The sequence below is a fragment of the Perca fluviatilis genome, chromosome 10 (genome assembly GCF_010015445.1).
Source record: "Perca fluviatilis chromosome 10, GENO_Pfluv_1.0, whole genome shotgun sequence".
Classification (NCBI taxonomy): Eukaryota; Metazoa; Chordata; class Actinopteri; order Perciformes; family Percidae; genus Perca; species Perca fluviatilis.
In genome coordinates, this window is record NC_053121.1 from 14,581,813 (window position 1) to 14,598,817 (window position 17,005).

Sequence of the window (17,005 nt, forward strand, 5' to 3'; positions counted from 1 at the left end):
CTGCTGAGAGGAGATTCAGACTGTGGTCACCGCTGCTTCTTCAAAGTGTTAAAGAGGAGAGTCCAACCTGTGTTCCTGGGTCCAGTATTTTAGCTGCTCTTCTCCCAGTCGGACCTCCCTCTGACCTGTCTGCAGATTCAGCCTCACATGGGAACCTGCTGGCACTGCCTGGCCTACACACACACACACACACACACACATTATACGTTTGTCCTTCATGGAGTGAGGACTGTACTGGTACACACAGTGTGCATTTGAACAGTCAAACTTTATAAAGGCAACCTAATAGGCAGGCGTGCACTGAGCACTGTGCTGAACCCTGCAGCTTCTACACAGAACACCTCCAGTACAGTATACCTGGCTGCATGGCTGGGCCACATGGAGAAAAATCACATATCACGATATTCTTGACCAAATATGTCAATATTGCAGGGATATTGAAGGGTCGATGTCGATATTGTGGCGATATTGTAGGGTTGACTGTTGGTGCTTTTACAAAATATTAACACAATGAGAGTTTAGATAGATAATCATCAGTAATGTGGATATAAAGAATGAGTGGGTAAAGGCAAATAAAAGAACAGCTAGAACAGTCTGGCGAGTTCAGAAAATGACATCACTTTACTGTAATGCAGCCTTTAAAACCAGGAAAAGACAACACTTGTGTCATACTACCAATAACCAAAATCTAAGACGATATCTAGTCCAATATATGGATATCAATATAATATTGACATATTGCCCAGCCCTACCTGGCTGCAGAGTCTGCCACTCCCCAGTAGGTTGGACCACCTCTAAATCTCCTTCATCTTCCTCCACTGTCACCTCCTCCTCTTCATCACCTCCTCCTGTATTCTCCATCACAGCTAAGGCAGAGTCAGACTACACACACACACACACACACACACACACACACACACACACACACACACACACACACACACACACACACACACACACACACACACACACACACACACACACACACACACACACACCTGTATATTTGGTGCACAGCTTTCTAGAAGAACATTTGCTTTTAATAAAACTATCCATTACGCACGCCTGGATATTACTTTCTAGGACTGTTGCACCTTCCCTCTTATGGTCTTGGATCAGCATAAAGAAGATCTAACTTCTTTCTCAGTTTTGGAAATACTACTACGTACTGTATCTCATAATCACAGTTACAAAGAGTCAAGACAAAGGCAAAGTCTTGTTCTGTGTCTGTGTGTGATCAGGGAAGTCAGTGTACCTCAGGAAGACTTTCTGAATATGTTTCATGGCTGGCTGCTGATGATTCAGGTCCCACTGATGGCTTTGTCTCATGGATATTAAAGTTGGACTACACATAGAGAACACCTTCCAGTGGCTGTTAAGGCCACCTTGTTGCATGCTCTGTCCCCAACCCCACTCTAAACGTGAGGACCTGTAGTAGGACCCTATCTGTGTAGGACATGAACAAGGACAGAATGCAGTAGAACTCACCTTGTGTCCGCGGGTGCTGGCTATGTGACAGCAGCGCAGCAGCAGCAGCAGCAGCAGCAGGAGAGCCGATCCTCCGGCCCTGCTGGACATCAGCTGCATGGGGACTGAAACACACAGAGACACAGCTCTCACCAGGCCCCATTCACTAATGCTCTGTTCTAGTGTCGCCCTGTTCTGCACGGCCAAAAGGTACACGATGACACTATAATATATTATTATTATAATATATTTGTTACTTTCATTTGACTCGTTGTGTTAGCATTGGCTCCTGCTGTGCTCTACGTGACAGCTACATGTACGAGCACCAAGTCAGCAGGTGTCAAATGGATTCTTAAAGAGGCCAGATGTTGAACTGAGTTTAGCCCATGTGAGAGGACCCTCCCGGACTGATAAGAGTTCTAACGGCGGCGAGCTGCCGGTAACGGGATGTGATGTCCCCTTCAGGTCCGCATTACCTCAACTGTTGAGCGGATGAGGACAGAAGCTCGGAGTCCTCCCAGGCTGGACGGTTCACCTGAAGGCTGCTGGCACCTCACTCAGCTCCCATTGGTCCACGTCGCTCTTCTTCTTCTTCAACAAAAGGGAGCACCACTGCCACCAGCTGGTTCGGCGTGGTAACAACACAACATAACATAATATGTATAATATCCCATCTGGCTCTTTAGACATATTGCTCATATTATGCTTTTTGGCTTTTTCCATTTTCATTTTGTGTTCTATAGCTTTTTTTGTGCACGTTATAGGTTTACAAAGTGGAAAAGCCCGAAGTCCACCCCAAAGGGACTTACCATGTCCAACAGAAAACACTGTTCACAAACTGCTCCAAACAGCTCTATTGTAGTCCAGCCTTTACTTCCGTGACGAACATGCGTCACTTTGTAACACACGTTATAATGCTCGCCTAGCTGCTAGCATGGCATGCCCTCAAACCATGGATGTATTAAGAGAACCTCAAACTCTGCTTCTGACCAGACTGTGTATTATACAGTCTATGCTTCTGACTAGGTAGTAGTCCTTATCTAGCTACTGCGCATGTGCGACTCCCAAAAAAGATGGAATAGAAGCGTGATGCCTCACTCTGTAGCTAAAACAGACAGCTCAAAATTAAACCATATAAACCTTTTCTGATATAACCTCCAAATACAATTATGAACCTGAAAATGAGCATAATAAGTGAGATACACCAGACACAGGTCAGCACACACATTAGTTTCCTTCCTGTGACGGAGGAGGCAGTCTCTCTAAATGGAGACTAGATTGTTTACTTTTTAAATCTTTTTCCAAAACATGTCCAGTGCTGAGATGTCTTATGATTTACCCTGATAGGTTGTAGTATCTATTATGTCGATGAGAGAGGTTAACAGACATATATGATATATGTTGACTCATCAGCTGTGCCTGCCGTGTCTCCACATGGTCTGAAGGTTCTTCTAGTCTCAATATGAAATGCACCTGCAGCTCTGACATGGACGGGTTACTGGAGCAGCACAGAGCTGGGCCACAGCCTCAATAAAAACTAAATCCTTTATTTACAGCGGACATATTTATTCACATTTCTCAGACACATTGACTCTTCTTTAGGGTCTCTATTGTGTACTTAAATGTAAAGTTAATCATTCAAATTAAACGTTAAGATAATGTTCTCCCAGTCGTTCAGGGCCCGACACACACACACACACACACACACACACACACACACACACACACACACACACACACACACACACACACACACACACACACACACACACACACACACACACACACACACACACACACACACACACACACACACACACACACACACACACACACACTACTGCTGAGCACACTGGTTCTCCATGCTGCTGTTGGAGCTCACATGGATCACCTCCACTGTTCCACGTGGCTTCTTTCTTCTCTCCTCTCTCTGCTTCTGCTGATTCTCCTCCAGGTTCTGCTCCAGGTTCTCCTCGCTGAGGACACAATCCCAACACACACAATCACTCAACATCCCTGTTGGTCATTGGTCTCTTTTTAGTTTGACTCTACAGTAGGAATCTATAGCAGTATACAGCAGGGATTTACAAAGTGTTTCTATTGCTCTGTGCACACCAAATATGTCATTTCATGCCATAAAAAATAAAACTTCCAGAGTTTAGTTGTTTCTTTTCAGATTCACAACTCCCTTCATACAGCTTATAGAACCTGTAAATTAAAGTGATGGTTCAGAGTAATTCACCCTAGGGTCCTTTGCACCATGACCTCGAGCCAAACACCCCCCCAGAAGCTTTTTTCAACTGGGTCTAACATTGGGAGAGTTAGCGTAGAGTAAGCGTTATCAGCTGAATAGCTTAGCGCAGGCTAACGGACCCTAGAATCTCGTAGTTACCCCACTAATAATGCCCGAAATGATGCCAAACGTCTACAAGTAGTACAAATAGGTTATGCTCTACAAAACAATGGATTGGAAAGTTTGTACACCAGAAGTTTGCGTAAATAACACTTGCCTGCTGGCTTCTGCTCTCTGCGGCTGTTGTTGTTGCTGCGTAAGACGAGTGCTTAGGGACATCTACAAACTATAACACCGAAGAGATGCAACAAAAATATTTATTAATTTAATTATTTTTTTAAAGTAAGTGCTGTAGTATAACTAGCAGGAGACAAGTAATAATTGAGGTAAGTTTGGAGACATTACCTTATTTAATCATTGAATTAATAAATATTTTTGTTGTAACTCTTTCGTGTAGTAATTTGTAGACCGGCCCTAAGCACTCGCTCAACTGCAGGTAGCAGCAGCAGCAACAGAGAGCTGAAGAGAGTGCAAGTGTCACAAACTTCTGGTGTACTTACAAACTTTCCAATCCATTGTTTTATGAGAGCATAACCTATTTGTACTACTTGTAGACGTTTGGCATCATTTCGGGCATTATTAGTGGGGTAACTTACAAGATACAAACGTGGGTCCATTAGCCCCTGCGCTAAGCTATTCAGCTGATAACGCTACTCTAGCTAACTCCCCCAATGTTAGACCCAGGTGAAAAAAGCTTCTGGGGGGGTGTTTGGCTCGAGGTCATGGTGCAAAGGACCCTAGGGTGAATTATTCCGAACCAGCACTTTAATGTCACGCAGCTTAGGTTGGTTGTTATTAAATAACATGATTCAATAATAAAGTGTTAATAAGCCACACTAAGGCCATACGGCTGCCTGGGTCCACAGAGTCAACTATTCTATCTGATATCAGGCAAGCCATAAAGTCACCTTTATAATGTGTTTAAAATGTAACACCTTATTTCACCAGTCGATTGGGAACAAACAACAAAAAGAAGAGCCACTAGATGGCAGGAATGAGTTTACATTTCTCAGGAGCTGCAAATGCAAGTAGCATACCAGGAATCTAGTGCTGTTTTAGTCAATAATGCTTTAACGGTGCATCTTCAGGAACTCTTAACGACGAGAATTCCAATGAGAGAAATATCCAGGATGAAGAATCATTGCTGTGAGGCCACAGAAACTGTGGCTACATGTGGGGGAGCAGCCAGCATCTCTGGGGCTCTCTGTGTCCAACTGTAAAGTCTTGGTTTTCTTTGTGTTGGAAGTATGCCTGGACAAAACAACCACACTAAACCCCAATGTGTTCTTCTACAGAGCAGCCGGACGCATCATGAACTCATGTCCACGAAGAGAGACGAGATGTCCTCACTGGTGTCTCCAACGGACCCAGCACCAGCAGCACAGAACAAAGCCTGGGAAAACAACTCTCCGCTCTGCATTGACTTGTACTGTGTGAAGGTGCCTCCACGTTAATTCCGTCTGCTTCGGTCTTCCGATCCCAAAAACGGAGCTTTTATGAAGACAAAAGTGGATACAGACGTGAGGAATCAGCAGAGAGAATTGAGAGACTGTGGGACACTAAGCTTACGTTATGTAGTGTTAGCTTAACTTACTGATACATAGTTAGCCTAAAACTGACATTGAGATATTGAACTTGCGCAGCGTTCAAAATGTTGCTGTAAGCTGCGTTCAGAGGTGTCCCACGGTCTCCCCATTCTTTCTGCTGATTGCTCACATCTGTATCCATATTTGTCATAAAAAGCTCAGTTTTTGGGGTCAGCTGCTTATAGACATTTAAGTTCTGGGTTCTTTACATTGTTGGTAGTAAATATAACCACACAGCAGCTTTTAGACACGTTTCTGTTGTTTGCTAGCAGACGGAATTGAAGAGAAGGCGCCTTTACGCAATACAAGTAAATTGAGAGTGGGGAGTTGTTCCCCGAAACCACCCCCCCACACCCGGTGGGCGTGGCTTTCAGAGTATGACGTGCTCTGTCTCTATACTGACCTGAGGGGGAAAATCACAGACATACTGACCTGTGGGGGGGGATCACAGCAGCCTCTTCTTCGCTGATCTTCACACGCTTGGCCGGCCGCGGCTCCGGCTCTGAACACACAACCCAAAATGATAACAGCTGAGTATTGAACACTCTGCTGTGTCTATGTGCGTGCGTGCGTGCGTGTGTGTGGCAGCTGACCTCGTGCGGTGCTCACAGGATCCGCTTCAGGGTCTGCAGTCATCTCCACGGCAACAACCTGCCCTCCCTTGTCAGGCGGGGTTTCTTCAGAGGAGGGTACCACGTCAACAGGAAGCTTCTCTTTCCTTCTTATGTGCGCCACGTGTTTCTTGGCCTCTAGAGACAACCATGGCAATGTTAGGGGCACACAGGGAGAGACAGCGGAGGCACACCATGGCCCACGTCGTACTCCACTCACCTTTGGGTTCGTACTTGTGCTGCAGTTCCTCTACCCGCAGCTGCAGTTTGATCTTGTCACTCTGAGTCTGCAGCAGGGAGCCGAACACATACACTCACACTCAGTACACAGTGCGCCTGTTGTGAAGCGTTAACACAATCGCCAACTACAGCTGAATGGATGTGTGTTACTACCGGCCCCATCTGTCAGAGGTTGAGTTTTAGATCATTGTGTGTGTAGTATTTGAACAAAATTCCCCTGGGTGCCAACACCATGGATGGCGCTCAGAGCTCTCACCTGTTTGAGCAGCCGCTCAGAGGAGAAGAGTTTCCTCTCCAGCTCTAAAGCTCTCTGACTCTCCGACAAAGATTTCATCCTCTGAAGGGAAAGCTCATCTCCCAGACGCTCTGCATCCTTACTAAGACACACACACAGACACAGACACAGACTGAACCCAAGAAAAACTGCAAGTCTCTGGATTTTGCTGATCTTTTTTGATTTTCTATGGTGAATTATGAGTAGGGTTGGGTACAACTCTGTGCCAATAGGGACCGTGCCGACTAAACGTAGTAACCAATAAGAATTGGTGCCTTTTGTTGACTTTACACTACACCTACATTATTAGCCTACTTTACTAACTGATTAAAACCTAAAATTTACACTAACTAACAGTTAAAGTGTTGTATTCACTGTGGAGGATTCAACAGCGGATGTAACAGTCTGCTTCAACAGCTGCCGTTGTCGAATTTATTAAGTATTTATATGGTGACACACAAGTATTTTAATACCCGTGGTATTCACATAAATAATTTTTCCCATATGGGGTTCACAGCAATTTACTGTGAATAATTTTTTTTATATTATTATTATATTAATTTTATTTGACCATGTCCTTAATAACATCTACTGTTTACTACCCTTTTTTTTTTTTTTTTTTTTATTTTGATACCGATTCAGGTACTTACCGAACCGTTTTAAATATCGATTAGCACCGAACCAAAAAAAAACGATACCCAACCCTAATTATGAGATTGAATAAGTGTACCAAATTTTCAACTGTATATATTTTTTTATATATTACTTGCCTAACCAGTTAAAGAAGCATCACCTAATAAACAAGGGCCTGCTGATTAGGGCTAGGTATGCAGTACCTGTACCCTAATGACACCAACAGAGCACTTCATATGAAATAATCCTTCCACATTTTATGCATTTATTTTTCCCCAGACGCCACAGCCAGGTAGTACTGTATCGCCATACTTTTGAACGCTTTGGCGGCATCTTGGCACGCTGAACTGCCAACTCAGTCACATACATGACGCTGGACCCCACCTCTCCACAGACTGTGTAAGGGCTGTAGCTGCTGCAGTTGTCACCAACCAATCACACGTCACATTAAATCAAAGAACGCTTGCTGTGATTGGCTGCCAGCAAAACCAGACAAATAGTCTTTTTTTTTTTCTAGATCTGAGTCCATAAAGGATGGAATGAAGAATCGTTTGACTGGAGAAGTTTCTATACTAGATATAGCTTAAAAGGAATGGAGCTTCCTGATGAATGAATATGTGTGGAAACCAGTGACACTGTATAGTTTAGTTTGTCCCATCACCTCTGTGTACACTACTTCTCTGCTTGGCTCGCTGTCTCACATGTGTTGTCTGTCTCTGCCTTCTTCTTGTGTGTGACAATTTATGAAAGATGCTAATATAGCAGACTACAGGGGCTTAAAGCGTCAAATGGTTTAGGTAGCTTTGGATTTCTGCTACATTACAGTTAAACAAAGCGTTGTGAGGAGGGACAGTGAGAACAGATGTGTCTTGTTACACTCACACAGAGTTGTTGAGCTTCATCTTCAGCAGGTCAGTGTAGTAGGTCTCGTCTTGGCCGTCAGCGCTTTGTGCTGGAGCAGGGTTAGCTGGCTGAGCCTTCAGCACCATCTGCACACGCACACGTCAACAATTCAATTCTGTTTCTTCCCCACTTCATGTTGAGCCAAATGCAAATCAAAAGGATCATTGTTTTATCCTCCTGAGATTTGACATTTCTTGTTTATCCTGTTGATATGTAAGACTCACCTCCATCTTCTCCAGCCTCTGCAGCTTAGTCATCAGATTTTGGATGTCTCCGTTTTTCTCCGACAGCATGGACTGGAGCCTCTCCAGCTGAGCAGGGTCAGCCCTGGAGCCCTGCAGCTGCATCAGAGTGGCTATCTGGACCTGCACAACACATGCACGTCAACGCTGTCGTCCAGGTTCCGAGCAGACAACGGTGCACGTTTACAGCCTAGGCAACACACGGTACAGTACCTTCATACGCTGCAGATGCTGTTTGCTGAAGGCGTACTGTTTCTGCAGGGACACATACTGGACCTTCATACTGATGAGCTGTCTCTCCATCTCAGCACGCTTATCCTCCAACTGCAATACCAAAAAACATGTGGATGTTAGGGGTGGAACGGTCCATGTATTCGTATTGAACCGAAACGGTACCGGCATCACGGTTCGGTGCATGAATTTACACAGAATACACGGTATAAAAATAAATAAAACTTAATTCATGTAATGCGGAACTAATGTTAGATACGCGGGTTCTTTAGGGACACCTAATCTGTAGCCCGCGCCTTAGCCTTAGCTGATTGGCGTGCTGCCTATGTAGCCGAGCTCCGCCTATGTATGCAGTTTTTTGTAAGGTCGACGGTCCAGTGAGTGAGTCAGGGATAGCAGCACTAAGGACGATTATGGCGACCCACAGGAGCTAGAGGACCCTCCGGCCTCTTTAAGAGCCCAGTCAGTTACAGTAGTACAGGCGAGAGAGGGGTTGGATAAGACCAGGACTGTGTGTCGGCGTTGTAAAAATGAGAAGAAAAAAAAAAAAAATGCCTTCTGCTTTTTTTATTTGCTTTTCGCTTCACTGTACCGAACTCGTACCGAACCGTGAAGTCTGAACCGAGGTATGAACCGAACCGTGACTTCTGTATACCGTTCCACCCCTAAGGATGTATGTGTGTGTACTCTGACTTGGCATTTCATTTAAACTCTCAAACTAAATTAGTTTAGCTTGTACTGCTGTTCTCAGCTGTATAACATGGAGTTACAGACATACCTGCAAACTCTGAAGGGCTGAAAAAGGTGACACATGATACACCCCCCCCCCCCTTCCCCCCCAAGCAGCTGCACACTGTCATACGTTCCTCTACAGTGAAATACAGACAAACTTTTACACCGTTGTCAGCATTTTAACCATGTTTACTCCAGCTGCTAGCTAACGATATTCTTTTTTTTTTTACAAGGGTTTTTATTGTTTTAGAAAAGATAGAATGCACAAAATTCAATGCATTAATACAGTGTCAATTATAAAAGACATCTTTCTGTTAACCCCATCCCACCCACAACAAAACCCTTATGCCGAGGAGAAGAGGATAAGGAAAAACAAATAAAAACAAGAGAAGGAAAATAGAAACATGAAAATGAAAGTAGAAGTAATAATAATAATAATAACAACAACAACAACAACAACAACAACAACAACAACTAAAATAAATAAATAAATAAAAAAAGTAAAAAATAAAAAACTATCACTCATGGTAACAAATAGTGTGATCATTATGCTCTACAATTCTTAGCCCTTACTAAGAGGGAAGTGCAGTAAGTCCTTCAAAGTAAGCCAGTAAAGGGCCCCAATTCTTGTAAAATTTTTTGGTTGATCCTTTAAGAAAGTACTTGATTTTTTCTATTTTTAAAAACATCATAACATCAGAAAGCCAAGTGGCAGCTTTTGGCGGTGTAGACGATTTCCAGTCCATAAGTATTCTCCGCCGCGCTAATAAGGTTGCAAAAGCAACAACAGCTAACGATATTCTAACGTTACCTGCTGCCAAGTGTAGTGTTAACTAGCGTGACATGCGGCGATGTTTTAGGTTGCCTCTAACCTCCGTTTTCGGAGCATCAGAGAGAAGCGCAGGCATTTCAGTGGCACCGAAATCCGCGTTGCAATTCGGTCTGGTAGCCAACGGTCGTTAAGTCACCGGTGCCATATTAGCACTGGGTCTCGGATCTACACGATTCACGACTAGTTTGTATGTACAGAAAATTATTGAGGCTGAGTAGAACAGTTGACTCTAATTTGGTTTTCTATGTCAGCAAAGACAGAGCCTTTTTTGCTGTTTGTTTGCAGCACAGGTTGGGTTTTACCTCAGCAAACAGAGAGTTCCCTTTGCTGTTGGGATCCTGGGCCTGCTGTAGAACCTGGTCCAACTGGATCTGGAGGTCCCGGTTCTCCCCACGAGATTTCTGTGGAGACAGAGATGCAAAGACATAAGGAATGAGCATACACAGACACCAGAGATGGAGAGTCGCACAAACAGCTGACTTCAGACTTGACTTGCGACTTGACCCAAAAGACTTCGGACTTGACTCGGACTCGAGCTTTAAGACTTGTCAACAGCCTGTTTTCATGCAATTATTGCTTTTTAAATCTAAATTTATTCAGGTATTTCTATTTTCTTTTATTGGCGCATATACGTTTGGGAAACATATGATGAGCTGCATGTCCCCACCCTTCGCTATGTGCGCGCACTCGCATATCAAAAAATGCATTAACTTTGGCAACACCAAGTCCTCCAGGAGTTGTGCGTTTTGTCATTAGTTTTGCTTTCAATAACTTTGTAAACAGTGGCAGTAAGCGAACAGCTACATGCAAGGTGTGTGGCACCAAGATAAATGATGCCGGATCAGTAACGTCGAACTTCATCAGGTATCTCAAAACACACCCAGATAGGTCAGTCACCTGCTAATGTGAAAGATACGTTAAATTTAGCATATATCGTCACAGGTAACAAGCTAACCATCGCAAAGTGCTGTGCTAATGCTGGGAACAGGCAAACTGTATCTTTATAGTTGTATCCATATGATGTGACAGACTTAGGTTATTATTTCACCAGGTCCGAGGACTTGGGGGATGTGTTAAGTAGCATAAGATTAGACTATACAATGTCCTAAATTGGAGACCCAATGTAAGTTCTGGATGTAACTAAATTAAGCTAGCTCCATTAAAGCATACGTGATATTTTTCCCGTCACAAGTTCACATCCATTCTTGGCTGCAGTGTCCACATTTTATTTTAGAAAAGAAAAACATGATAGAAATGTTTAGTTAGAGCTGGGCAATATATCGATATTATATCGATATCGTGATATGAGACTAGATATCGTCTTAGATTTTGGATATCCTGATATCGTAATATGGCATAGGTGTTGTCTTTTCCTGGTTTTAAAGGCTGCATTACAGTAAAGTTATATAATTTTCTGAACTTACCAGCCTGTTGTAACTGTTCTATTATTTGCCTTTACCCACTTAGTCATTATATCCACATTACTAATGATTATTTATCAAAATTCTCATTATGTAGATATTTTGTGAAAGCAGCAATAGTCAACACTACAATGTCGTTGCGGTATCGATATCGAGGTATTTGGTCAAAAATATTGTGATATTTGATTTTCTGCATATCCCCCAGCCCTATGTTTAGTATTACTTTAGGTATTCCCCCACCAGAACACTACACATGACAGTTGTATGCAGATTTTATTAGTGGCAAGCAAAATAATTTCCCATACCAAAATGTTGAAAAATACAGTTATGAAACTGAAACAGAGTTCTTAATTTGTGTTTCTTCAGATTGCATTGCAGTAGACCCCATCAAGTTATCCTAACTGATTTTGATACTGTACTGTATGGATGGTAGCTACAGGACATGCTTTGAATTCATAAGATTTAACAATACAGTGTTAGGGACGGATCAGATGGCCAGAGACTTGACCTTGCCCCTCAAAGACTTGACTTGGACTCTAGCTCAAAGACCTGAGACTCGACTTGAACTTCCAAAATATGACTTGTGAACATCTCTGACAGACACAGAGACATGGGGACAAAGAGAGGTGCAGACAGTGGGTTTACGTGCCCTTAGTCATTTCACGTAGCAATGCATCCTCGTATTCTAAATAATTCCATCAAATGAGCACATTTGTAAATCTCCAACGGTCAATGAAGCCAACTGTTTTATTACTGGCAGAGAGATGGCTTGGCACTAATCTATCCTGTGGTTTCTTAAAACAGATCTAAGAAGGGGCAGGAAAACTTCCCTCAGAATAGAGCCACTTCTGGTGAGATTCCAGTTTGAATGTATTAATATTGTTATGGAGTTTGCTAGAGAGCTTTATGCTGTGACAAAGTAAAGCTGCTCTTGTCCTAAAGGTTTTCTTTTCCGAGAATCCAGAGACGTACCAAGGTTCAACATCACTTTATACATGAAGAATTTAACAGTTTCAATGGCCTGTGTTGATCAAACTTGACTACCAAAAGCATATACAGTAAATGCGCACACAAGCACAACACGGACCAAAGCTGATGATGTTTACCTCCAACGCATTAAAGCAGGAAACGGCCTCTTTCTCTCGCTCCTCTTTCTCCTCTGTGATTTGCTGCAGGCGGCGCTGCAGGCTGCTGCTGCTCAGCTCCAGCTGCTGCTCTCTGTACCGACACTCCTGCAGCGTCTGCCCCCAGTACACACATGCACACACACACACACACACACACACACACACACACACACACACACACACACACACACACACACACACACACACACACACACACACACACACACACGCGCACACACACGCACACATTACTCATACAGCTGCAGCTGATACTGGACACCAGGGCTGCACCATATCAGGAAAATATGCAAGAGAGTTGGTGAATATTTCAATAACAATATTATTTGTGATAAATAGACAATGTTAAAATGTTCTGCTGCTAAAATAAAACTGATTGTTCAATTTTAAAAAAAGGTTTACAAATTGAAGTGAACGGGATGATACATCCATTTGAAAGTGCAGTTTTCTACTGATACGGTCTTTTCACTGACTCAAAAATCCCTGAGAGTCTTTTGTGATGTTTACGTTTGTTGCACAAGTAGATATTGCGATGAGGATGAAGAAACAATTGATTGTGCAGCCCCAACGCTGAGATCAGGCTGGGAAAGAAGCCGCAGCAGATTAGGTAGGCTATTAAGATGACATTCTCAATGAATAGCAGTAGCTGTACAAGAGAGCACACTGTGTTTAGCTCCGCCCCCCTCACCTTAATGTTCTCCAGATCCATGATCTTCATCTGCACCTCCATCACCTCGGACGTCATGGAGCTCTGGGTGTGTTCGTTCAGAGCTCGCAGCTCCTCCATCTTGTTGTTCAGCATCTCAGTCTGCAGCTCCAGTTTGTGTTGCAGCTGTTTCTCGTTCAGCTGGGACTCCTCCAGAGCTGCCTGCAAACTCATCACCTGGGAGCGCACACAGGAAGACACCTGGAGCATTACTGGATGGACTCTTCCATATGTTGCACTGATCTCACACACACACACACACACACACACACACACACACACACACACACACACACACACACACACACACACACACACACACACACACACATACACACACACACAAAAAAATTTTCTCTCTCTTCTGGATCCCACCACTTCAATGACAAAATGTGCTTTGGAACATTTGGCAGGAAAAAAACCTTGTACACTGAGGGACGATTTAATTCATTAAAGTTACTATTTTCTCCCCATTCCATTTAAAGGTGCTGTAGGTAGGATTGTGAAGATCCAGGCCTTGCCAATAATTGTGAACATCGACAACTTCTCAGTACCTCCCCCCTTTCCGCTAAAAACCCAAACGGTCTCCTAAGCCCGTCCCCCCCACAAGGGAGAATGAATGTGTGTGCATGAGCAGTGATTGACACGCAGTTAGGCGTTAGGTGTTCATTTCTAAGGGGATGGGAAGGACTACTACCGTTTTTTTTAATAGTATTCCCATAGACAAAACAATTAAACCGAAAGAAAACTTAATTCTTAAATCGTCACATACAATTTGACAGTTCAATGTAGTGAAATTGAATTACTGTATTTAACCCAACCCAAGCATTAGGAGCAGTGGACAACTACATACAGCATCCGGGAGTAACTTGGGGTTCAGTGTCTGGCTCAGGGACACTTTGAGCCTGGGATCAAACCACCAATCTTGTGGTTGAGGGGCGACCACTCTACTTCAGAGCCACAAGCTGTATTATTAAATTTTTAGGTGTGGCCCACTGGCCCTGTCTTAGAGAAGTCACAGCGGCATTTGTGTTACTCAACGCTGCGTTTATGGATTTCACATCCAGCAGACAAAGAGCTTCACTGGGTGTCATGTTTGTGCCCTTCTGATCAATAAAGCGGGATTAATGCTTGCTGTGTGCCTACGGCAGCATCCTATACTGTAGCAACACTACAAAGATGTAACATATTACGCCTTCATTATATTCCACAGTAACTGTTTACAATCTCTTATTGACTGTGATACAAAATGACGTGGAGAACGCACACACTTATAAAATAGGACACTACTGCAGTACAATCCATGTTTACATTCCTTCATTCATTCCTTCATAGAGGGCGGGTAATGCAGTGCAGCATTGGGCATTGAGAAACACCGGATGAATAAAAGGAGTGTTTGATGGAAGGTGCAAGTCACAGCAGGAAAAGCACACTGATAATACTAACGATGGCTCTGTTGTGTTGAGCAGTAACATCTGTGCTGCACCTCCTGATGCTGTACCTTGTTGTTGAGCTCACGGAGCACTGTGCTGTGGCTCCTCTCCAGATTCACTTGTTGGTCCTCCAGCTGCTGTCTGTGCTGCTTCTTCACACAGTCGTAGTCCGACCGCAGCGACTCCAGCATCCGGCTCTTTAACTCCACTTCCTTTTGAAGGGAATACTTGTCTTGCTCCAGGGCCTTTGACACAGACACAAACACAGACAGAGTCAGAGTCAGAGTCAGGGCTCTAAGACTGCAGGCAAAAGTGACCCAAATCTGATTTTTGTTTTGGGTCAAGCGACTAGGTCAGACTTCTTCAGAAGTAGTGTGAACACTCTTGCCCAGATCAAATTTTTTTCAAATCAGATTTAGACCACTTCCATATGTGGTCCTGAATCAGACCCAGGTCAGATTTTTTTCAATGCAGCCACAGTGTGAACAACCAGGGCAGATTTGATGCAACTTTTACGTCAATCTACATCTACATTAGTCACATTTATAAGCCAGCGGGAGTTAGCCCTAACAGTAGTAACAGTGAGGTCTGCACTGGGGGAGTGGCAGAATGTTCACAGACCTGGAAACATAAAAGGTCAAAGCAATGCATGGCTACGGTAATATGTGGGTCAGCCAAGCCTCTTGAGTGCAGTGCCATACCTCCAGCGCGTTGGTCATCTCCACTCTCTGCTCGTGTAGTTGGCTCTGCAGTTCCGTCTGGTGGTTGAGGACATCCAAACCCGCCTGGGCCGCCTGATGGATCAGCTCTTCCTTCTCCCTCAGCTGGGTCCTCAGGCGCTGGATCTCCTCTTCTGCTGCCATCTGGAAAGCTTTTGGAAAACCTTCTGTATGTTGTTTCTATGCCTATGGAGAGATATTATTACATATCTATTCTTTAAGTGTGGTGTGTTTTAATTTGTCATTCATTAGTCAATTGGTCAACTCACTGAAACATTTTATTTTTTGGAAATTATCAGCGCCCGTCATCGTTTCTTATGTGCAGGTCGTCTGCGCCACACAGATGCTGAAGCGTTTTTATCAAATTAATTACATTTTATTTATAGTATCAAATCATAACAATAGTTATCTCAAGACACTTTACAGATAGAGTAGGTCTAGACAACACTAGAACAAGTCCAATAATTTTGCGTTACACCTGATACACTGAAGCTTTAGTTACACATGCATTTGTGTAGCTAACGTTTATTTTATTGGTTCAATTGACAGGGTCATTGCAGCTCCTTGGATGTACCAGAGTTAGAACACAACGTTACTGTCTCTGTTGAGAATACTAGCTAGCTAACACTGCAGTATAAAAACGCACTTACAAAGACCGTCACGTTACATATTCACTATAAGTTACAACCTCAACAACAGGATGTCACCACATTAGGACACATCTAGTGTATGCGTTTATGTGGTGGGTACATGATTGTTTAATTCATGATTTCATCTTGAATGTAACACTGAGCTCCAAAAGTCTGTTGTCTTTGTGTCCAAGTAACGTTAAATAACGTAACGTTACAGGGTAACGTCAACTGTTCTTCTGAAGCAAAAAACAACAACACACAAACTGTCACCAACTGATCTAGCTAAAGTTAGCTACGTTAGAAATCGGCGAAACAGACAGACAACGGAGGATTTATGTTGATGAAATATTTAGGGTATATTTTCATCATTGTGTCTCAATGATTAGAGAAGGTAGACTTTGTTTAAAGTTGGTTAGGGTTAGTTTAGGTGATTTATTAGGTGTATAATTAAGGACATTGTATGGGGAATTTGGGACACTAAACTGCTATACCATATTTGGTATCCATATTTAGCTTAGCTAGCTAACGTTATCTAACGTTAACCATGTCCACAACGATGGCGCTTGTCCACTCGAGAAGTGTCATTATAAGTAACTCTAAAACAGCAGCAAATTAATTTATATCGGCAATGGCTATACAATGGACAATATGACGAGAATAACAAACATTTTAGTTAACGTTACCTTGTCAGTCGTCAATCAGGTCAAACCGCCACCCGTTTGAATATCCAGCAAGCAACTCCGTGAACTATCGCGACAGGCTAGCCCAACGAGAGTTGGTCCTGATTGGCCAGGCAGGAGCAGTTGAGCCACAGGCTGTAATTTTCTTTAACAGTCTATGGTAAT

General features: G+C 43.3%; 2 protein-coding genes across 2 annotated transcripts in view; both read right to left on the reverse strand.

Annotated features, from left to right (window-relative positions):
- sil1 (SIL1 nucleotide exchange factor) overlaps positions 1–2,075 on the reverse strand; it is a 7,216-nt gene extending 5,141 nt beyond the window's left edge. Inside the window, exons 1-4 of the mRNA XM_039814421.1 lie at positions 1,944–2,075; positions 1,489–1,592; positions 753–882; positions 68–173 (exon numbers count right to left, since the gene is read on the reverse strand). Of these exons, the coding sequence (XP_039670355.1) occupies positions 68–173; positions 753–882; positions 1,489–1,587 (335 nt within the window). The 5' untranslated portion in view covers positions 1,588–1,592; positions 1,944–2,075. The remainder of the gene's footprint in view (positions 1–67; positions 174–752; positions 883–1,488; positions 1,593–1,943) is intronic.
- A 919-nt stretch (positions 2,076–2,994) lies between these two features.
- On the reverse strand, positions 2,995–16,972 carry spdl1 (spindle apparatus coiled-coil protein 1). The gene is made up of 14 exons (XM_039813616.1): positions 16,844–16,972; positions 15,511–15,714; positions 14,878–15,054; positions 13,335–13,553; positions 12,632–12,766; positions 10,407–10,505; positions 8,523–8,633; positions 8,292–8,432; positions 8,047–8,153; positions 6,514–6,634; positions 6,238–6,304; positions 6,000–6,155; positions 5,839–5,908; positions 2,995–3,443 (listed from the first exon to the last, which is right to left on the reverse strand). Exons 2-14 carry the CDS (start codon positions 15,670–15,672, stop codon positions 3,305–3,307), a joined length of 1,704 nt encoding a protein of 567 aa, XP_039669550.1. The 5' UTR covers positions 15,673–15,714; positions 16,844–16,972; the 3' UTR covers positions 2,995–3,304.
- Positions 16,973–17,005: the final 33 nt, after the last annotated feature.